At 47.2% G+C, this 16,332-nt stretch overlaps 1 protein-coding gene across 4 annotated transcripts in view; it reads left to right on the forward strand.

The window, feature by feature from the left end:
- Positions 1 to 16,332, forward strand: part of LOC134080755 (neurofibromin) — a 70,421-nt gene that overhangs the window by 8,426 nt on the left and 45,663 nt on the right. For all 4 annotated transcript variants that reach the window (XM_062537351.1, XM_062537352.1, XM_062537353.1 and 1 more), the window contains exons 5-24: positions 3,592 to 3,698; positions 3,933 to 4,000; positions 4,492 to 4,567; positions 4,818 to 4,975; positions 5,343 to 5,516; positions 6,040 to 6,168; positions 6,437 to 6,511; positions 7,399 to 7,536; positions 9,199 to 9,330; positions 10,037 to 10,150; positions 10,384 to 10,463; positions 10,592 to 10,715; positions 11,333 to 11,579; positions 12,286 to 12,359; positions 12,605 to 12,688; positions 13,324 to 13,683; positions 14,251 to 14,390; positions 14,714 to 14,836; positions 15,087 to 15,170; positions 15,494 to 15,610. In XM_062537351.1, coding sequence (XP_062393335.1) covers positions 3,592 to 3,698; positions 3,933 to 4,000; positions 4,492 to 4,567; positions 4,818 to 4,975; positions 5,343 to 5,516; positions 6,040 to 6,168; positions 6,437 to 6,511; positions 7,399 to 7,536; positions 9,199 to 9,330; positions 10,037 to 10,150; positions 10,384 to 10,463; positions 10,592 to 10,715; positions 11,333 to 11,579; positions 12,286 to 12,359; positions 12,605 to 12,688; positions 13,324 to 13,683; positions 14,251 to 14,390; positions 14,714 to 14,836; positions 15,087 to 15,170; positions 15,494 to 15,610 — 2,604 coding nt within the window. The remainder of the gene's footprint in view (positions 1 to 3,591; positions 3,699 to 3,932; positions 4,001 to 4,491; positions 4,568 to 4,817; positions 4,976 to 5,342; positions 5,517 to 6,039; positions 6,169 to 6,436; positions 6,512 to 7,398; positions 7,537 to 9,198; positions 9,331 to 10,036; positions 10,151 to 10,383; positions 10,464 to 10,591; positions 10,716 to 11,332; positions 11,580 to 12,285; positions 12,360 to 12,604; positions 12,689 to 13,323; positions 13,684 to 14,250; positions 14,391 to 14,713; positions 14,837 to 15,086; positions 15,171 to 15,493; positions 15,611 to 16,332) is intronic.

A 16,332-nucleotide genomic window follows, 5' to 3' on the forward strand; every position in this document is an offset into this window, starting at 1 on the left:
CACACACACACACACACACGCCTCCGCCTCCGGAGTGCTCTTCTCCCTCAGCTGCAACAACTTCAACGCCGTCTTCAGCCGCATCTCCACACGGTACACACACACACACACACACACACACACACACACACGCCTCCGCCTCCGGAGTGCTCTTCTCCCTCAGCTGCAACAACTTCAACGCCGTCTTCAGCCGCATCTCCACACGGTACACACACACACACACACACACACACACACACACACGCCTCCGCCTCCGGAGTGCTCTTCTCCCTCAGCTGCAACAACTTCAACGCCGTCTTCAGCCGCATCTCCACACGGTACACACACACACACACACACACACACACACACACACGCCTCCGCCTCCGGAGTGCTCTTCTCCCTCAGCTGCAACAACTTCAACGCCGTCTTCAGCCGCATCTCCACACGGTACACACACACACACACACACACACACACACGCCTCCGCCTCCGGAGTGCTCTTCTCCCTCAGCTGCAACAACTTCAACGCCGTCTTCAGCCGCATCTCCACACGGTACACACACACACACACACACACACACACACACACACGCCTCCGCCTCCGGAGTGCTCTTCTCCCTCAGCTGCAACAACTTCAACGCCGTCTTCAGCCGCATCTCCACACGGTACACACACACACACACACGCGCGCGCCTGCACCGCACCGCTGACGCTACACACGCCACACACCACACACACACACGCCTGCACCGCACCGCTACCGCTACACACGCCACGCACCACACACACACACGCCTGCACCGCACCGCTACACACGCCACGCACCACACACACACGCCTGCACTGCACCGCTAACGCTACACACGCCACGCACCACACACACACACGCCTGCACTGCACCGCTAACGCTACACACGCCACGCACCACACACACACACGCCTGCACCGCACCGCTAACGCTACACACGCCACGCACCACACACACACACACACACGCCTGCACTGCACCGCTAACGCTACACACGCCACGCACCACATACACACATGCTACGCACCACACAGTGGCGCTTTAAAATGAGTACCCGTAATTTAGCGTCTATTAGCCGCAGCTTCTACATTGATTTTGCAAAAGTTTCTTCTGCTATGAGGTTAGTACACGGGGGTAGTTTATATGGTATTAATATGGTTTTGTTTCTTTTACTTGGATAACACAGTGTACTGCGTGAGTTGTCCGCGCTCTCATCTTTTTTTTATTTATTTGCCACAGTAAAGATATGACGGGAAGGGAATTGGAGAGCTATGACAAAAGAAATAGCGTCCGGTCAAACTCAACCCTGCGCCTGAACTGGAGCCGTCCACACAGTCTCTCTAACGCGCAACATTTAAAGTGTCGTGCGTGCACTACTATGAATAACCTCCATTATGCACTTCATGCTAACGGTGTGGACACATAACCTCCCTCTGAGGAAACTCACACTGCACCGGCGGCCAGCATCTGCTCACAGCTCTTGGAGATGAATGGAGAAAGAGGAAGACATTTGGGGACACCCACGGGCCCTGGGGAGAGAGAGAGAGATGGAGGGAGGGAGGGAGGGAGATATGCATGAAGGAAGATAGAAGGGGAGAAGGAGAAGGATGGGGGGGGGGAGGGCTGAAGGATGGATTGAGAGGAGGAAGAGTGGAGAAGAGGATGGGCAGTCTGTCCTCCCACACATAAAGAAGTGCATTGTGCTTGGCAAGGAGAGAGGGAATCTCCCTTCTCAACAGGCCTCAGGAACATAGAGCCTCTGTGTGGAGGGGGACGCACAGGCAGATGTGCACAGCAGACACTAGTGTGTTTCATTCTGTTTGGCTGTGTGCGTGTGTGTGTGTGTGTGTGTGTGTGTGTGTGTGTGTGTGTGTTATGCCTTGACCTGTTAGCACTTGGACAGTGAGCTGAGAGTAGTGCCTTTGGAGCATGCAGTCAGTTTTGGTCAGGAGTGCATGCTGCACCCATCTGATACATCCATTAACCACTCGCTTGGCTTCATGAATTATTAGCCAGGGAGGGACGGCATGGTGTGTGTGTCTGGTTTTGGTGTGTGTGTGTGTGTGGGCGTTTTTGTGTGATCAAGTGTGCATGAATGTGTGTATGTGTGTGTTTGGGCATTCTCTCGTGCGTGTGTGTGTGCATGTGCATGTTTGTGTGTGTGTGTGTGTTTCCAGGTAGCCTGCCTCTATATTAACCCAGTTCCTGTAGTCTGTGAAGGTGAAGTGGTGAGGTGTGGGCGTGGGCCTCTGATTAAAACATGAGCCCTGTTTGGGGGTCAGCGGGGTTTCCCCCACCCCCCTGTGTAGAGGGCCGCTCTCCTGCACTCTCATGTCTAAAGCCCCGCGCTCACTCAGCCGCACTGGAGCAGGCCACAGGCAGCTCTCGGAGGGAGCGCTGTGCTGGAGGTGGACCAGCAGGCAGTGGTGTAGTCTGCGTGATCCGCAGGACTACGCAGTATACTGTACCCACCTACAAAGCATCACCATCTCCGTATACCCATTTAAGACAGGCAGGGATGTGTATGAACATTTGGGGTGGATCACAGTGTAGCCATTACAGCTAACTAGTGCATCACTGATGGTGTGTACAGTATGTGCACACTAAAAACTGATTATTAACGTGTTGTTGTAGTTAACTGGTCATTCAGGTGTTCATGTAATCGGAATAAACCGATATTCATTATTACTGCTGTTATCGGTTAATACAAAACCCTTTTAACACACCTACTGTAGGTTTCTGTCAATATTCTGCTTTCTTCGAGACATGTTTATAAACCTTAAACGGTTTATTCCCGTTACCCGATGATATCCAGTAATCACTTTTTTTAGTGTGCATGTAAACAAATTCACAGTACATCCACAGCTAACTAAACTACACCACTGCCACCAGGCTGTGATGGGCCTCCTACCGTGAGGGTGGACCTAGTGGTCAGCGCACATCTAATAGCTTGCATTATAACTGGTCGCACATTTACTTTGTCTTCATACATTGACTTTGTGTTCATTCATTTACTTTCCGAGTGTCACATTAAGAAATGTACCTACTGTAGGGGTAGAGAGATGGTTGTTATGTAAATGTTCTCTTTTGTTTGCACTTATCCGTGATGATAATTCACTTTTTTTGTCGTATGTAGTTGAAGTGCTCTGCCAAGCCCTGTTTTCTATTAATGATTCCTGTTTACACTCAAACATACAGGCGTTCGTACAGTAAACATACGTACATAGTCATACATAGTCCTGAAACAGAATGCCATACAGGTGTTCATAAACAGTCCTGCAACAAAACACTCAAACATACAGGTGTTCAGAAAAAGCCCTCACTAGACTAATGGCTGGCCTTTAAGGAGTTTTTACTCTGGGGCCTGTTAGGCTTCCCTGCCTGTGTCTGTATTGCAAAAACAAAACAGAAAGTCCGCACACCGGAGTAGCTCCCAGAGCTCCCGCTTCGTCCCGACAGGCTCTTGAAGTCTTCTCCAGGTGTGTGTGGCTGCATGCGTGCTGCAGGGCAGTGGTCTCTGCTCCGTCAGGTGGGCTTTTGGAGGCTGACCGCAGGTGCTCTCCCTCTGTGTCCGTCTCCAGGTTACAGGAGCTCACCGTCTGCTCTGAGGACACGGTGGACGTCCACGACATCGAGCTCATCCAGTACATCAACGTGGACTGTGCCAAGCTCAAGAGGCTGCTGCAAGGTTTGCCCTCTTTCTGTCATGCTCTTTTTGATGCCATGAAATGATGTTATAGTGATGTTGTTTTGATGTTTTGCATAGATCTATATTTGTAGACTTTGTCGGTTGCTTTATGTGTGCGTCTGTTGATGGTCATCATATTGGCCGTAATGAGATGTTATGGGCTGTTAAATGGAGACTTTGTGATGTTTTTTCACTGCTTGGCTTGTTGCATAAATGCCTGTCTTCTTCCTACAGAGACCGTGTTCAAGTTCAAAGCCCTCAAGAAGCCGGCACAGCTGAGTGTCATTAACAGTCTGGAAAAGGTACGCGCTCTCTCTCTCTCTTTCTTTCTCTCTTTCTCTCTCTTTCTTTCTCTCTCTCTCTCTCTCTCTCTCTCTCTCTCTCTCTCTCTCTCTCTCTCTCTCTCTCTCTCTCTCTCTCTCTCTCTCTCTCTCTCTCTCTCTCTCTCTCTCTCTCTCTCTCTCTCTCTCTCAAGTGCAAAAAAAATACAAAACCCTAAAGAGGTGTGAGGCTCTTGGAAGGAGTTGAGTGTTTCTGTGGTGCTGCCACCCAGTGGGAGCTCCTGGAAGTGCCTCTAAGCGCTTGCCTCCTGCATACATACCCTGGTCCTAGAACACACCTCTCCTCTCCTTTCCTTCCTAACCAGCTTTCTTTGTATCAATAAAAACTCAATAAAATGGTATTTCATATGCTTTACATAGTTATGAATGAAAACCTTACAAGCTAAACATAATGGTAAAATCGGTCTTTTGCTGTTGTTTACATTTGTTGTGTCTGGCGTTTTAATTTGTAGGCATTTTGGAATTGGGTGGAGAACTACCCAGATGAGTTCACCATGCTGTACCAGAGGCCACAGGCAGACATGGCAGGTAAGTGACCACTGGATGACCACTGGATTCTTACTGATTGTTACTGGGTGCTGGATGACTGTGTGTGTCAGTAATGACTATCCTTGTGTTGTGCCTATCTGGACGCAGAGATGTGTTGAAAACAACACAAGTTTTGTTGTTGTCATCACATTCATTTTAAGAGTGTAAGGCCTCTTCCTTTGGTTGAATTGAGTTGGTAAGGGTGATGGTAGTATGGTGTCAGTAGCAGTACGGTCCTCTGTGTGTGCAGAATGTGCGGAGAAGCTGTTTGACTTGGTGGACAGTTTCGCGGAGAGTGCCAAGAGGAAGGCCGCCGTGTGGCCACTCCAGATCATCCTCCTCATCCTCTGTCCAGACATCACCCAGGAGCTCTGCCGCGAAACGGTGGACGACAGCAAAGCAAACAAGGTTCGTCTCTCTCACACACACACACACACTATATCAATTCATGCAGACACATCAGAATACACTGTATGCCATGTCACACCAGCACACTCTGAGGCATCCCCAATCTAACCATCTTCCTTTCAGTCATCGACTTAATCTCTCTCTCTCTTTCTCTCTTTCTCTCTTTCTCTCTCTCTCTTTCTCTCTCTCTCTCCTTTGTCATGTCTTCCTTCCATGTCTGTCTGTATCCCCTTTCAGTTTCTGTCTGTATGTCTGTCTCTAATGATGTCATTGTCATTTGATAGTGTGTGTATTTGCCTCATCTCATGTGATGTGATTGTGTGTGTGTGTGTGTGTGTGTGTGTGTGTGTGTGCGTGCCTCCTGCAGAAGCACTTTGTGGATAACCTGCGTAAGGCGCTTGCTGGCCACGGGGGCAGTAAACAGCTGACGGAGAGTGCAGCTATCGCCTGCGTGAAGCTGTGCAAGGCCTCCACCTACATCAACTGGGAGGACCACTCCAACATCTTCCTTCTGGTGCAGTCCATCGTGGTGGACCTCAAGGTAGCCCCGCCTCCATCTGGGGTCAGCTCAGGAAGTCACGCTCAAGCTTCTCCAGATCACACTTGCTTACACTCATAGTATACTGACATACACTTACAGTATATTGGATACTGACTATCTTAGAAAGACATGCACTTATATAGGATACTAATTATCTTAGGAAGCCATATATTATACTGACTATCCCAGAAAGGCATAGTTGTATATGATATGCTAACTATTCTAAACAGACCTGCAGAACAGAAACTATCCTTGGACAAATGTACACGCATGTCTAACATACTAACTATCCTTGGACAGACCTCAAAGAGAAGGTCATTGAATTAATCACCAAGAAATAATCACCATATAGTTACTATGTTGTTAATATGAAGTTACAAACAAAGCTTGATGTGATATATACTGTCTGAGGACACACTCAGTCAACTTCACATGATTGCTTCACGAGGGCTCGAGGTTACAATTGGCTAGCAGATGAAGATGGTTGAGGAGGAGTCCTGACCTTTGACCTTTTCCTCATCAGGCCTTGCTGTTCAACCCCACCAAGCCCTTCTCCAGGGGGGCGGGCAGTCAGAGTGCAGACGTGGAGCTGATGATCGACTGCTTTGTGTCCTGCTTCCGCATCAACCCCCACAACAACCAGCACTTTAAGGTCTGTCTCCCACACACACACACACACACACACACACCATGTTGACATGCTGATCTACTGCTGCTTTGTGTCACACATGCAAACTATGTGTGTGAATTTGATTGACATATGTGTGAATGTGATTTGTGTGTGTGAAATGTATGTGAGTGTGATCTGTGTATGTGTGTGTGTGTGTGTGTGTGTGTGTGTGTGTGTGTGTGTGTGTGTGTGTGTGCACACTGTGTGTTCTGTGCGTGTGTGTGACCAGTGTACTGTGGTCATTCCTCAGGTGTGCCTGGCCTCGTCCTCTCCTTCCACCTTCCACTTTGTGCTGGTCCACTCCCTGCACAGGATCATCACCAACGTAAGAGCCATACAGACACACACATACACCCCACACACACACAGCTAAACATAGGGCTCTGCTTAGAAAGAAGCCACAAACACACACACCTACTGTAAACGACATCCATACACACACCTTAACATAGAGCTCTGCTGAGAAAGAAGCCGTCAGTCATATACAGTATATACTGTATACATGCATACATACATAGCATACATTCATAGCATACATTGATTGTGCTGAATCACTCATGATTGTACACGTGTTAAATGAGCACTTATAGGAGTGTACATGGCTTTGTCATGTTAGCCTTTGTTCATTTGCGCCCATTTCCAGACCTTGCATTTGAATTAGCGGCCATAATCTTGAATGTACAAATACACATGCATTAAAACAGATACTGTATGTACAGAGCGAGCAGCCAAGCTCAACATGACTTATTAGTCTTCATGATAAGATAGGGAGGTCCTGATCAATAGCCTAATTCTAGTGTCTGAGGCAGGTCTCTGTTGGCCTGGGCCTGTGTTGTTAAGAGTCCTGTGTTAAGAGTCCTGTGTTAAGAGTCCTGTGTTAAGAGTCCTGTGTTAAGAGTCCTGTGTTAAGAGTCCTGTGTTAAGAGGCCTGTGTTAAGAGGCCTGTGTTAAGAGGCCTGTGTTAAGAGTCCTGTGTTAAGAGGCCTGTGTTAAGAGGCCTGTGTTAAGAGGCCTGTGTTAAGAGGCCTGTGTTAAGAGGCCTGTGTTAAGAGGCCTGTGTTATCGAGCCTGTGCTAACAGAGTGCTGTGATAACGAGCCTTTGTTAATGAGCCTGTGTTAACGAGCGTGTTGACTAGCCTGTGTTAACTAGCCTGTGTCAACAGAGTCCTATGTTAATGAGCCGGTGTTAACTAGCCTGTGTCCTGTTGCAGTCTCCGCTGGACTGGTGGCCGAAGATCGACGCGGTGTACTGTTACTCGGGCGAGCTGCGCACCATGTTCGCCGAGACTCTGGGCCGAGTCACACAGACCTGCTCCAGCACCACACACGCCCCGCTGAAACTCACCTCGGTAGGACACGCACACACACACACACACACACACACAGACAGACAGACACACATGCACACACACAGACACACACATATGCAAGCACACACACACGCCCCCTCTGAACATTCCAGCCATTTCTGTTATTGTAGCTATATGCTCACTACCTTACCATAAGTGTGCATGTGTGTGTGTGTGTATGTGTGTGTGTGTGAGTATGTGTGTGTGTATGTGTGTGTCTGTGAGAGAATGCCTGTGTATGTGTGAGTGATCATCTATGTTTGTGTGTGTGTGTAAATTGGAATGTTTGAGGGCGTGTCTGAGAGTATGCCTCTGCATGTGTGTGCCTGTGTGTGTGAGAATTTGTGTTTCGTGTGTGTGCGTGTGTGTGTGCGCTCTTGGATGGAGTGGACTGCAGTCTCCGCTTCTCTCGTATCATTGACTCTGGAGGTGCTTGTGCTTCCTGTCCCTCTTTTGTTACCTCCTCCCCCTCTTTTCTGTTTCTTCTTCATTTCTTTTTCTGTTCTTTCGTTTCGACTTTCTCATTTTCTCGGCTGCTGTCGCTCATTCGACCCATAAGATGCCCGCCAGTCACTGTTTTGCATGGCAGTGGGCCTCTGTTGCTGTAAGTACTGGACCAACCATCCCCGTCCTGCCCCCTATTCTGTCCAGACGCTTTCCTGCTGCCCTCAGTTTCTACCCCCAGAGCTCCCTGCCTCCCTGCCCCCCCCCTCTCAGTTTGTACCCCAGAGCTCCCTGCCCCCTCCCTCTAGTTTCTGCCCCAGAGGTCTGTGCCTCGTGCCTTCCTGCCCCCTCCCTCCGCTGGACTCACAGAAAAGCCAGGACTGTGTTGACCTCTGTGTTGCCTTTTCTGTGGCCTGATGCTTCAGAGCTGTTCTTGTTTTTTCCCAGCTTCTCTCTCTCTCACACACTTTTTTTTAATCTTTTCTTCTCACTTCACACTCCCTCTTCGTCTGTCTCCCTCTCCTTTCATCCTTTCTTTCCCTCTTTCTCTCTTTATTTCTCTCTCTCTCCCTCTCTCCTTTCTTCCTTTCTCTCTCTCTCTCTCTCTCTCTCTCTCGTACTGTATGTAGGTAGTAGATCAGTGGCTACTCTGTAGGACACACTTGGCTGCTTCAGTGTGACCATACATGAGGCTTTGTAAAGTCAAGGTAGTAGGACCGTGTAGATGGGAAGATTCTTAGTATATGAACATTGTCATGGGGATGGGGATGGGAAGTTTCTGTAATATTTGAAAGTTGTAGTGAGTTTATTGCCTACAGTATTACAAGATGTCCTTGCATTATGTTGGGAAAGGTTTACGGTCCCGAAGATTACCACTAAGATGAGAGATGATGATGAGGATGATGAGAATGGTTGTAGTGGGTGTAGATTTTTTAACCCATTTTGTCCATCACCTAGGAGACTCTTGTGACCTTTTGACCCCCCAAGTGGTGACCACGTGTGCTGTGGGTTTCTGCACTCTTCCACTAGTCAGACATCACGTTGCTCACGGTTACAGTTTCCATAGTGATTCTCCTGTCTCTCCTCCATCCTGTTGTCGTCCTCCTCCCTCCCCCCCTCCCTCACCCTCCCCCCCCCTTCCTCACCGTGTCTCTGTCCATCTGGCGCTGAGCACACATATTTGACCTCTGACCCTTCCTCCCGTGTCCTTGTGCACAGAGCCTGACGTTCAAGGAGAAGATGACGAGCCTGAAACTGAGGGAGAAGACCACGGACCTGGACACCAGGAGCCACAACCTGCTGCTGGCGCTGGTCAAGCTCATCCACGCTGACCCCAAGCTCATGCTGCATGTGGGTATTGGATACAGTCCCTTCCTGCGGATTAGCCGCATTGTGTATTAGCCGCCGGACAGGGTTTTATGCAAGTTAAAAGAAACAAAGCCATATTAATACCATATTAAAGGTAGGGTAGGAGATCCTGGAAAACGATTCCAGCAAAGCAGCATTTTGAAAATGCACAGGTCAAAAGTCCCAACCCCTTTCTTCAGACTTCCCCCGAAGCCACGCCTCCAGAGGACCTGAACGTGTAATGCTTGTTCACGAGCGGGAGGGAGGAGCAGATTGCAGTTTGATAGATGCATCAGAATCTAATCATCGTTAACAGTCCGTTCAGTATGATTGGATAGTGTATTTCCTGGATTGTTTGTTCTAGAGGCCACTAAAACTTTTCATTTTTGTGTCAAAACTTTTAATTAATTGGTTGCAATGAGGGTGTGAAGAGTATTTCAAGCAATATGTTAAAAAATGAAGACAAGACATTTAGCTAAATCAGTGTATAAGCTGTGACTAATAGTTGAGATATTACGGGTCGGGTAGTGTTATTATATGATTGATTGAATTACTTTATTGTTTATTTGCTATTATCCTATATTCATTGTTTATTTTCATTGGGTTATGGCTTGAATTGATATTGTTTCTTGTTTATATTGCTATTCTCCTTACTGTAGTCTGACCAACTTGTTGAAATTGTGTGTGTGTGTGTGTGTGTGTCCATCAGAACCCTGGGAAGCAGGGAGCGGACATCCAGAGCAGCACTGCTGAGCTGATCACGGGCCTGGTGCAGCTGGTGCCTCTGCCCAGCATGGGAGACATCTCTCCAGAGGCCATGGAGGTGAAGCCCTCTCCCCACCCACCTCCCTATTTGCCCCTCCTCTTACCCCACCCCACCTCCCTACTTGCCCCTGTCCTTGCCCTGTTTCATGCCTGCTGGGGGATGTTGATTTTAATCTCTAATTTATCTTATTTTGTCCATAATATAGCCATACTGTAGATGTTGATATGGCAATAAACAGAAACAATTGCTTCCTGTTGACATTGCTGTATGTTCCTGTGCCTTTCTCCCAGGCTCTGTTAGTTCTGCACCAACCAGAGACCATTGAGCTATGGAACCCAGATGCCCCCATAGAAACCTTCTGGGATATCAGGTACGGCCTACGACTCCAAGCAGATTGGTGATGATTGGTTTCTGCTTGTTGGCCTTGCTTATCACTGATTAGCTAAAAGTCTTGTGGGTGTTTCGCATACTGCACACTGATTGGCTTGTCTCGTGTAGTTCCCAGGTTTTGTTTTTCATCTGCAAGAAGCTGATTGGCCATCAGATGATGAACAACACAGAGATCCTCAAGTGGCTGAGGGAGATCCTCATCTGCAGGAACAAATTCCTCCTCAGGAACAAAGTAAGTCCTGAACCCCTGTCTGGAGTCCAAGTGCCAAACTCCAGTCTAATGTCTAAGTACTGAACCCCGGTCTGAAGGGATTAGGCCTACATGATTCTTAATCCTAAATCCTAATTGAAGCTCTACACAGATCTAAAGACTGTGACCTAAAAGAAGCCTTTAGTTCCTCACCCAGAAACTCCTTGTTCAACTCTTTCTCTTTCTTTCTCCCTCCTTCTTTCTCAGAAGGTGTAAGAAATGTAGATTGCATATTTTGTCTCTACCACCAGTCCATGACATATTATTTGACATTATTTTTCAGATATAATGAGTGATTTAATGCGATGAAGGATTTTAAATGTGTCTTTAGTTTTTTATGTGCTTTGGTTTGAAAGTGTTAAATAGCGTTAAACTTCTCCCTCCCTCCCTCTCTCCTCCTCCCTCTCCTGGTGTCATTCACTCTCTTTCTCGCTCTCCTTCACCCTATTTCCTCATCTCCCTTTCTCTCATGCTTTCTCTCCCCCTCTTTTCCTCCATCCCTCTCTCTCTCCCTCTTTCTCTCTTTCCCTCTCTCTCTATCTCCCTCTCCCTTTCTCTCCCCCTCTCCCCCTCTCCTCTCCTCCACCCCTCCTCCCCAGGAGCGTGCGACGGCGGGCAGTGGGATCCCCATCTGCCGGCATGCCCAGACGGTGCTGGAGGTGGGCCTGTACATGTTCCTGTGGAGCCCCGACATGGAGGCCGTGCTGGTGGCCATGTCCTGCTTCCGCCACCTGTGCGAGGAGGCCGAGATCCGCTGCGGCGTGGACGAGGTGCCCGTCCAGACCATCCTGCCCAACTACAACACCTTCATGGAGTTCGCCTCCGTCAGCAACATGATGGCCACAGGTGGGACCAGACAGACACACAGACAGCCAGACAGACAGACAGACAAAGATGTGCAAAATTCAGAATTGAATTCAATTGAAAATGACTCCTGTAATTCCAGGAAATTCATATTCATAATTTAAGGGTAGTGTTAAACAATGAAGCTTCTCAGAATATGTCAGATGTGATTGCATCAAACACACGACTTATAGCTTATAACTTAAAACTGTAACCAATGACCTTTTCCAAAGTAACCTTCCCAAAACTGAATGTACAGTATGTACTGTACTCTGTTGTTTGCCTGTGTAAATGCTTTGAATTGCCATGAATTTAATTCCACTTCCTGCCATTCCAATTCAAATTCAACTTCCTGTGCGGCGACAATTCAATTTTAAATTCCAATTCATGAATTGAATGGCGACCAATTCTAAAATTCTGAATTTTGCACCCGCCAGACACACACACACATGCTTGGAAGTCCAGTAAGATGCTTTAATGTGAGCTGAAGTGTTTATTCCTCCTCCTGTGTGTGTGTGTGTGTGTGTGTGTGTGTGTGTGTGTGTGTGTGTGTGTGTGTGTGTGTGTGTGTGTGTGTGTGTGTGTGTGTGTGTGTGTGTGTGTGTGTGTGTGTGTGTGTGTGTGTGTGTGTGTGTGTGTGTGTGTGTGTGTGTGTGTGTGTGTGTGTGTGTGTGTGTGTGTGTGTGTGTGTGTGTGTGTGTGTGTCCAGGCCGGTCAGCACTGCAGAAGAGAGTGATGGCGTTGCTGAGAAGGATAGATCACCCGACAGCTGGAAACATCGAGGTAAGACACTGCCCCATGCAAGGTCATCAATACTACAGCAATATTAGTGTTGTGGGGTCACATTTAGAGGTGGAATTAAAGGGAAATAATCATTTCCCTTTGATGTTATTTACTGTTGCTGGAAGAACTAGTCACAGTGATCTTTGGGTTTGTTATATTAATTCTGACTCTCTAACTAACACTTCTCCCGTTGTGATCTTTGTGCATGTTGTGCTAAGCTAACTCTTCTCCCGTTGTTGTTCTAGGCCTGGGAAGACACCTACAGGAAATGGGAGCATGCCACCAAACTGCTCCTGAATCACCCAAAATCTAAGCTAGAGGATGGCCATGTATGCACTGTAACTATTAACAGATTCAGTAGATGGATGGAGGGATGGAGGGATGGATGGATAGAAAGAAATGTAGATGGATGGATGGATGGAAGGATAGAAGAGGCTTCACTCTGACTGACCAACATACTGTATGTAGAGATCTCCCAGGTGCATCGCTAACAGGAGGGGGAGGGAGGGAGCACAGGAACTGACAGTGGTCATGATGGAGAAACGACACGCTTTTCTAGTTCACACTTGCTCTATGGCGGCTTCCTTTCTATAGCCATTACACGGGGGAGAGAGCAGTCCAATTGGAGAGCCCAGTAGATCATCTAGTCCCACTGACACTGCCATGTCTTATTTGAAAAGCCAACATGCCCCCTTCACTAGGAGTAAAGGTCCAGTCTGGGAAAACTGGTTTTGAAATGGGGAAAGTTTGGGGACAGTGCACAGTGTGTAACTTGTGACCGATTAAAACGACTATAGCCTAAAGGCTAACTTATATCTGTAGTCCCTGGGCAAGAACTGACTTTCTAAAAGACAACAGATTAAAATGTTGGTGGTTTTATAACAGATTAAAGATTAGATGGTTTCTAACAGATTGATAAATAGATGGTTTATAACCAGTTGTCCGTTTGCTCGTGCCTGTCTAGACTCCGTTCTTCCAGGAGTGGATCAACATGACGGGCTTCCTGTGCGCTCTGGGCGGCGTGTGTCTGCAGCAGCGGACGCCTCCGCTCCTGGGCACCTACAGCCCGCCCATGGGGCCTCTGTCGGAGCGCAAGGGCTCCATGGTGTCCATGGGCTCGTCCTGCGACGGCGCGGCCGAGACGCCGCTCAGCAAGTTCCTGGAGCGCCTGCTGTCGCTGATGGTGTGCAACCACGAGAAGGGCCTGCAGATCCGCACCAACGTCAAGGACCTGGTGGGGCTGGAGCTCAGCCCCGTGCTCTACCCCATGCTCTTCAACAAGCTCAAGAACAGCATCAGCCGCTTCTTTGACACGCAGGGGCGCGTGAGTGGACAGCACACACACACACACACACTTACACACTTACACACTTACACACACACACACACACACACACACACACACACACACACACACACACACACATACACACACTTACACACACACAGACACACACAGACTATATTAATGTAATCAAGTTAGGTCTGTTTCTGAGGTTTTTGGAGTCAAAATGAGATACTGTGACCAAAATACTGAAAATCTATAGGGGTCGACTTGCCATAAGTTGCATTAGTATGGACAGTGGTCTACTTGGTCTGAAATCAGGGTACCATGAAAGTACAGTATAGGTACATTTGAATCTTTTTTTTTTAAACACTTTATTAGCATATACATTTGAATCTTTTTGTTTTTATTATTATTTTGTACAAATTTAGAATACATTAGATGAGAAAAATAAAATCAATACAGTGAAGGGAGGGACACAGAAGCTCAATAGCAGCCTTATTCAGTAATATAATTATACAATTATAAAATTATACAGGATTTTAAATTAACATATTTAGTATAGTATGACTAGACCTCAATGTGATTGTGCTGTTTATTCTCCAGGTTCCCATAAATGACACCAACACCCAGTTTGTGGAGCAGACCATTGCCATCATGAAGAACCTGCTGGACAACCACACAGAGGGCAGCTCGGAGCACCTCGGCGTGGCCAGCATCGAGACCATGATGCTCAACCTGGTCCGGTAAGCAGCTGTAAAATGAAGCAATAAGCACCAAGAGTCTGTAGTTTACACTGATTTTAGAACAGCTAAGGGGTGTTGTTAGACACGACACACAGCCCAAAACCCCCCTTAGATGTTCTAAAATCAGTGTAAACTACAGACTCGAGTGGCCTATTGCTTTTCTAAAACAGTTCTACATCTATCTGGCAACAGCTACGAGACGCACAACAGTTTATTCATAGATAATCATTCTTCCGCCAAGAAATATATTTCGGTCAAGGTGTATGTTTGTGTTGGATTTTACAACAGCATCGAACGCGATGTGTGTGTGTTTTGATTGTCAGGTACGTGCGTATCCTGGGCAACATGGTCCATGCCATCCAGATCAAGACCAGGCTGTGCCAGCTGGTCGAGGTGATGATGGAGAGGAGGGACGACTTGTCCTTCTGCCAGGAGATGAAGTTCAGGTGGGCACACACACACACACACACACACACACACACACACACAATACACACACACAATACACATGTAGACAGACAAACTCTCACACTCTCACACACACACACACATACACATGTAGATAGACAGGCAGACCGATTCTCTCTCACACACACCTTATTGAACTTCCTAGAATAGATAAAGAATGTCTGTATGTTTGTCTCTCTCTCTCATGTATGTTGTCCCTCATGTGTGGTCTCCCCTGGTCTCTCTCAGGAATAAGATGGTGGAGTACCTCACTGATTGGGTCATGGGCACCTCAAACCAGGCGGCCGACGATGACATCAAATGCCTGACGAGGTATTGCTCCCTGAGCCTCAATGAACTCTATCTGTTCATCTTAAAGATAACGAATGATATGGATTCTGTAAAATATAAAATGGGTAATAGATCCTATAGATTTGATCAGCAATGGATTTGGTATAATACTGTATGGTTAAAGGATCACATGGATTATGTATAAAATGGATACTGGATCGAATTAATCTTCTTACATTATGTTATTATATGTATTATATGTGTAATGATATGCGTTTTGAACAATATGGATAATGAATAATATTGATAATATTGGTTGTTGAGTTGAACTGCTGTGGCTAACGTGCTAAGCTGTGCTGCTATAGGGACCTGGACCAGGCCAGCATGGAGGCGGTGGTGTCCCTGCTCGCAGGACTCCCTCTCCAGCCGGAGGAGGGCGACGGAGTGGAGCTCATGGAGGCCAAGTCTCAGCTGTTCCTCAAGTACGTCACTAGACATTAGTGCGCATTCTAAAACGGATAGTTCCGGTCCTTGATTGTGATTGGCTGAATCGCGTTCGATGCCGTTGTAAATATCATGATAAACTCACACCTTGACCGCATTTCGTTCTATATTAATGCGCTAGCACAAAACTAGCAGTGGCTGCGTCTTGTTGTTGCATGGCAACCATTCATAAGGAGGGAATATATTTCTTGGCGGAAGGAAGATTATCTATGAATATATCGTTACATTGCCGTTGCTGTGCCTTCGTTTCATGAAATCTTGCTAGATCGACGTAGTTACCGTTTTAGAAAAGCAATAAGCCACTCGAGTCCGTGGGTTATACTGTATAATCGAACAGCTAAGGGGGTTTTAGGCACTCCGCTTCGCGTCGTGCCTAACAACGCCCCTTAGCTGTTCGATTATACAGTATAACCCACGGCCTCTCGGGGCTTATTGCTTAATTAACAGTGTGGATGGTCTTTTAACACAGCTCTCTGTAGCATAGTTATTGTCCTAGCTACATTGTAGTGTGCATTGGCAGTGTGGATGTTCTTTTAACACAGCTCTCTGTAGCATAGTTATTGTCCTAGCTACATTGTAGTGTGCATTGGCAGTGTGGATGTTCTTTTAACACAGCTCTCTGTAGCATAGTTATTGTCCTAGCTACATTGTAGTGTGCATTGACAATGTGGATGTTCTTTTAACGTAGCCCTCAGCATAG

Source organism: Sardina pilchardus, chromosome 5 (genome assembly GCF_963854185.1).
Source record: "Sardina pilchardus chromosome 5, fSarPil1.1, whole genome shotgun sequence".
Classification (NCBI taxonomy): domain Eukaryota; kingdom Metazoa; phylum Chordata; class Actinopteri; order Clupeiformes; family Clupeidae; genus Sardina; species Sardina pilchardus.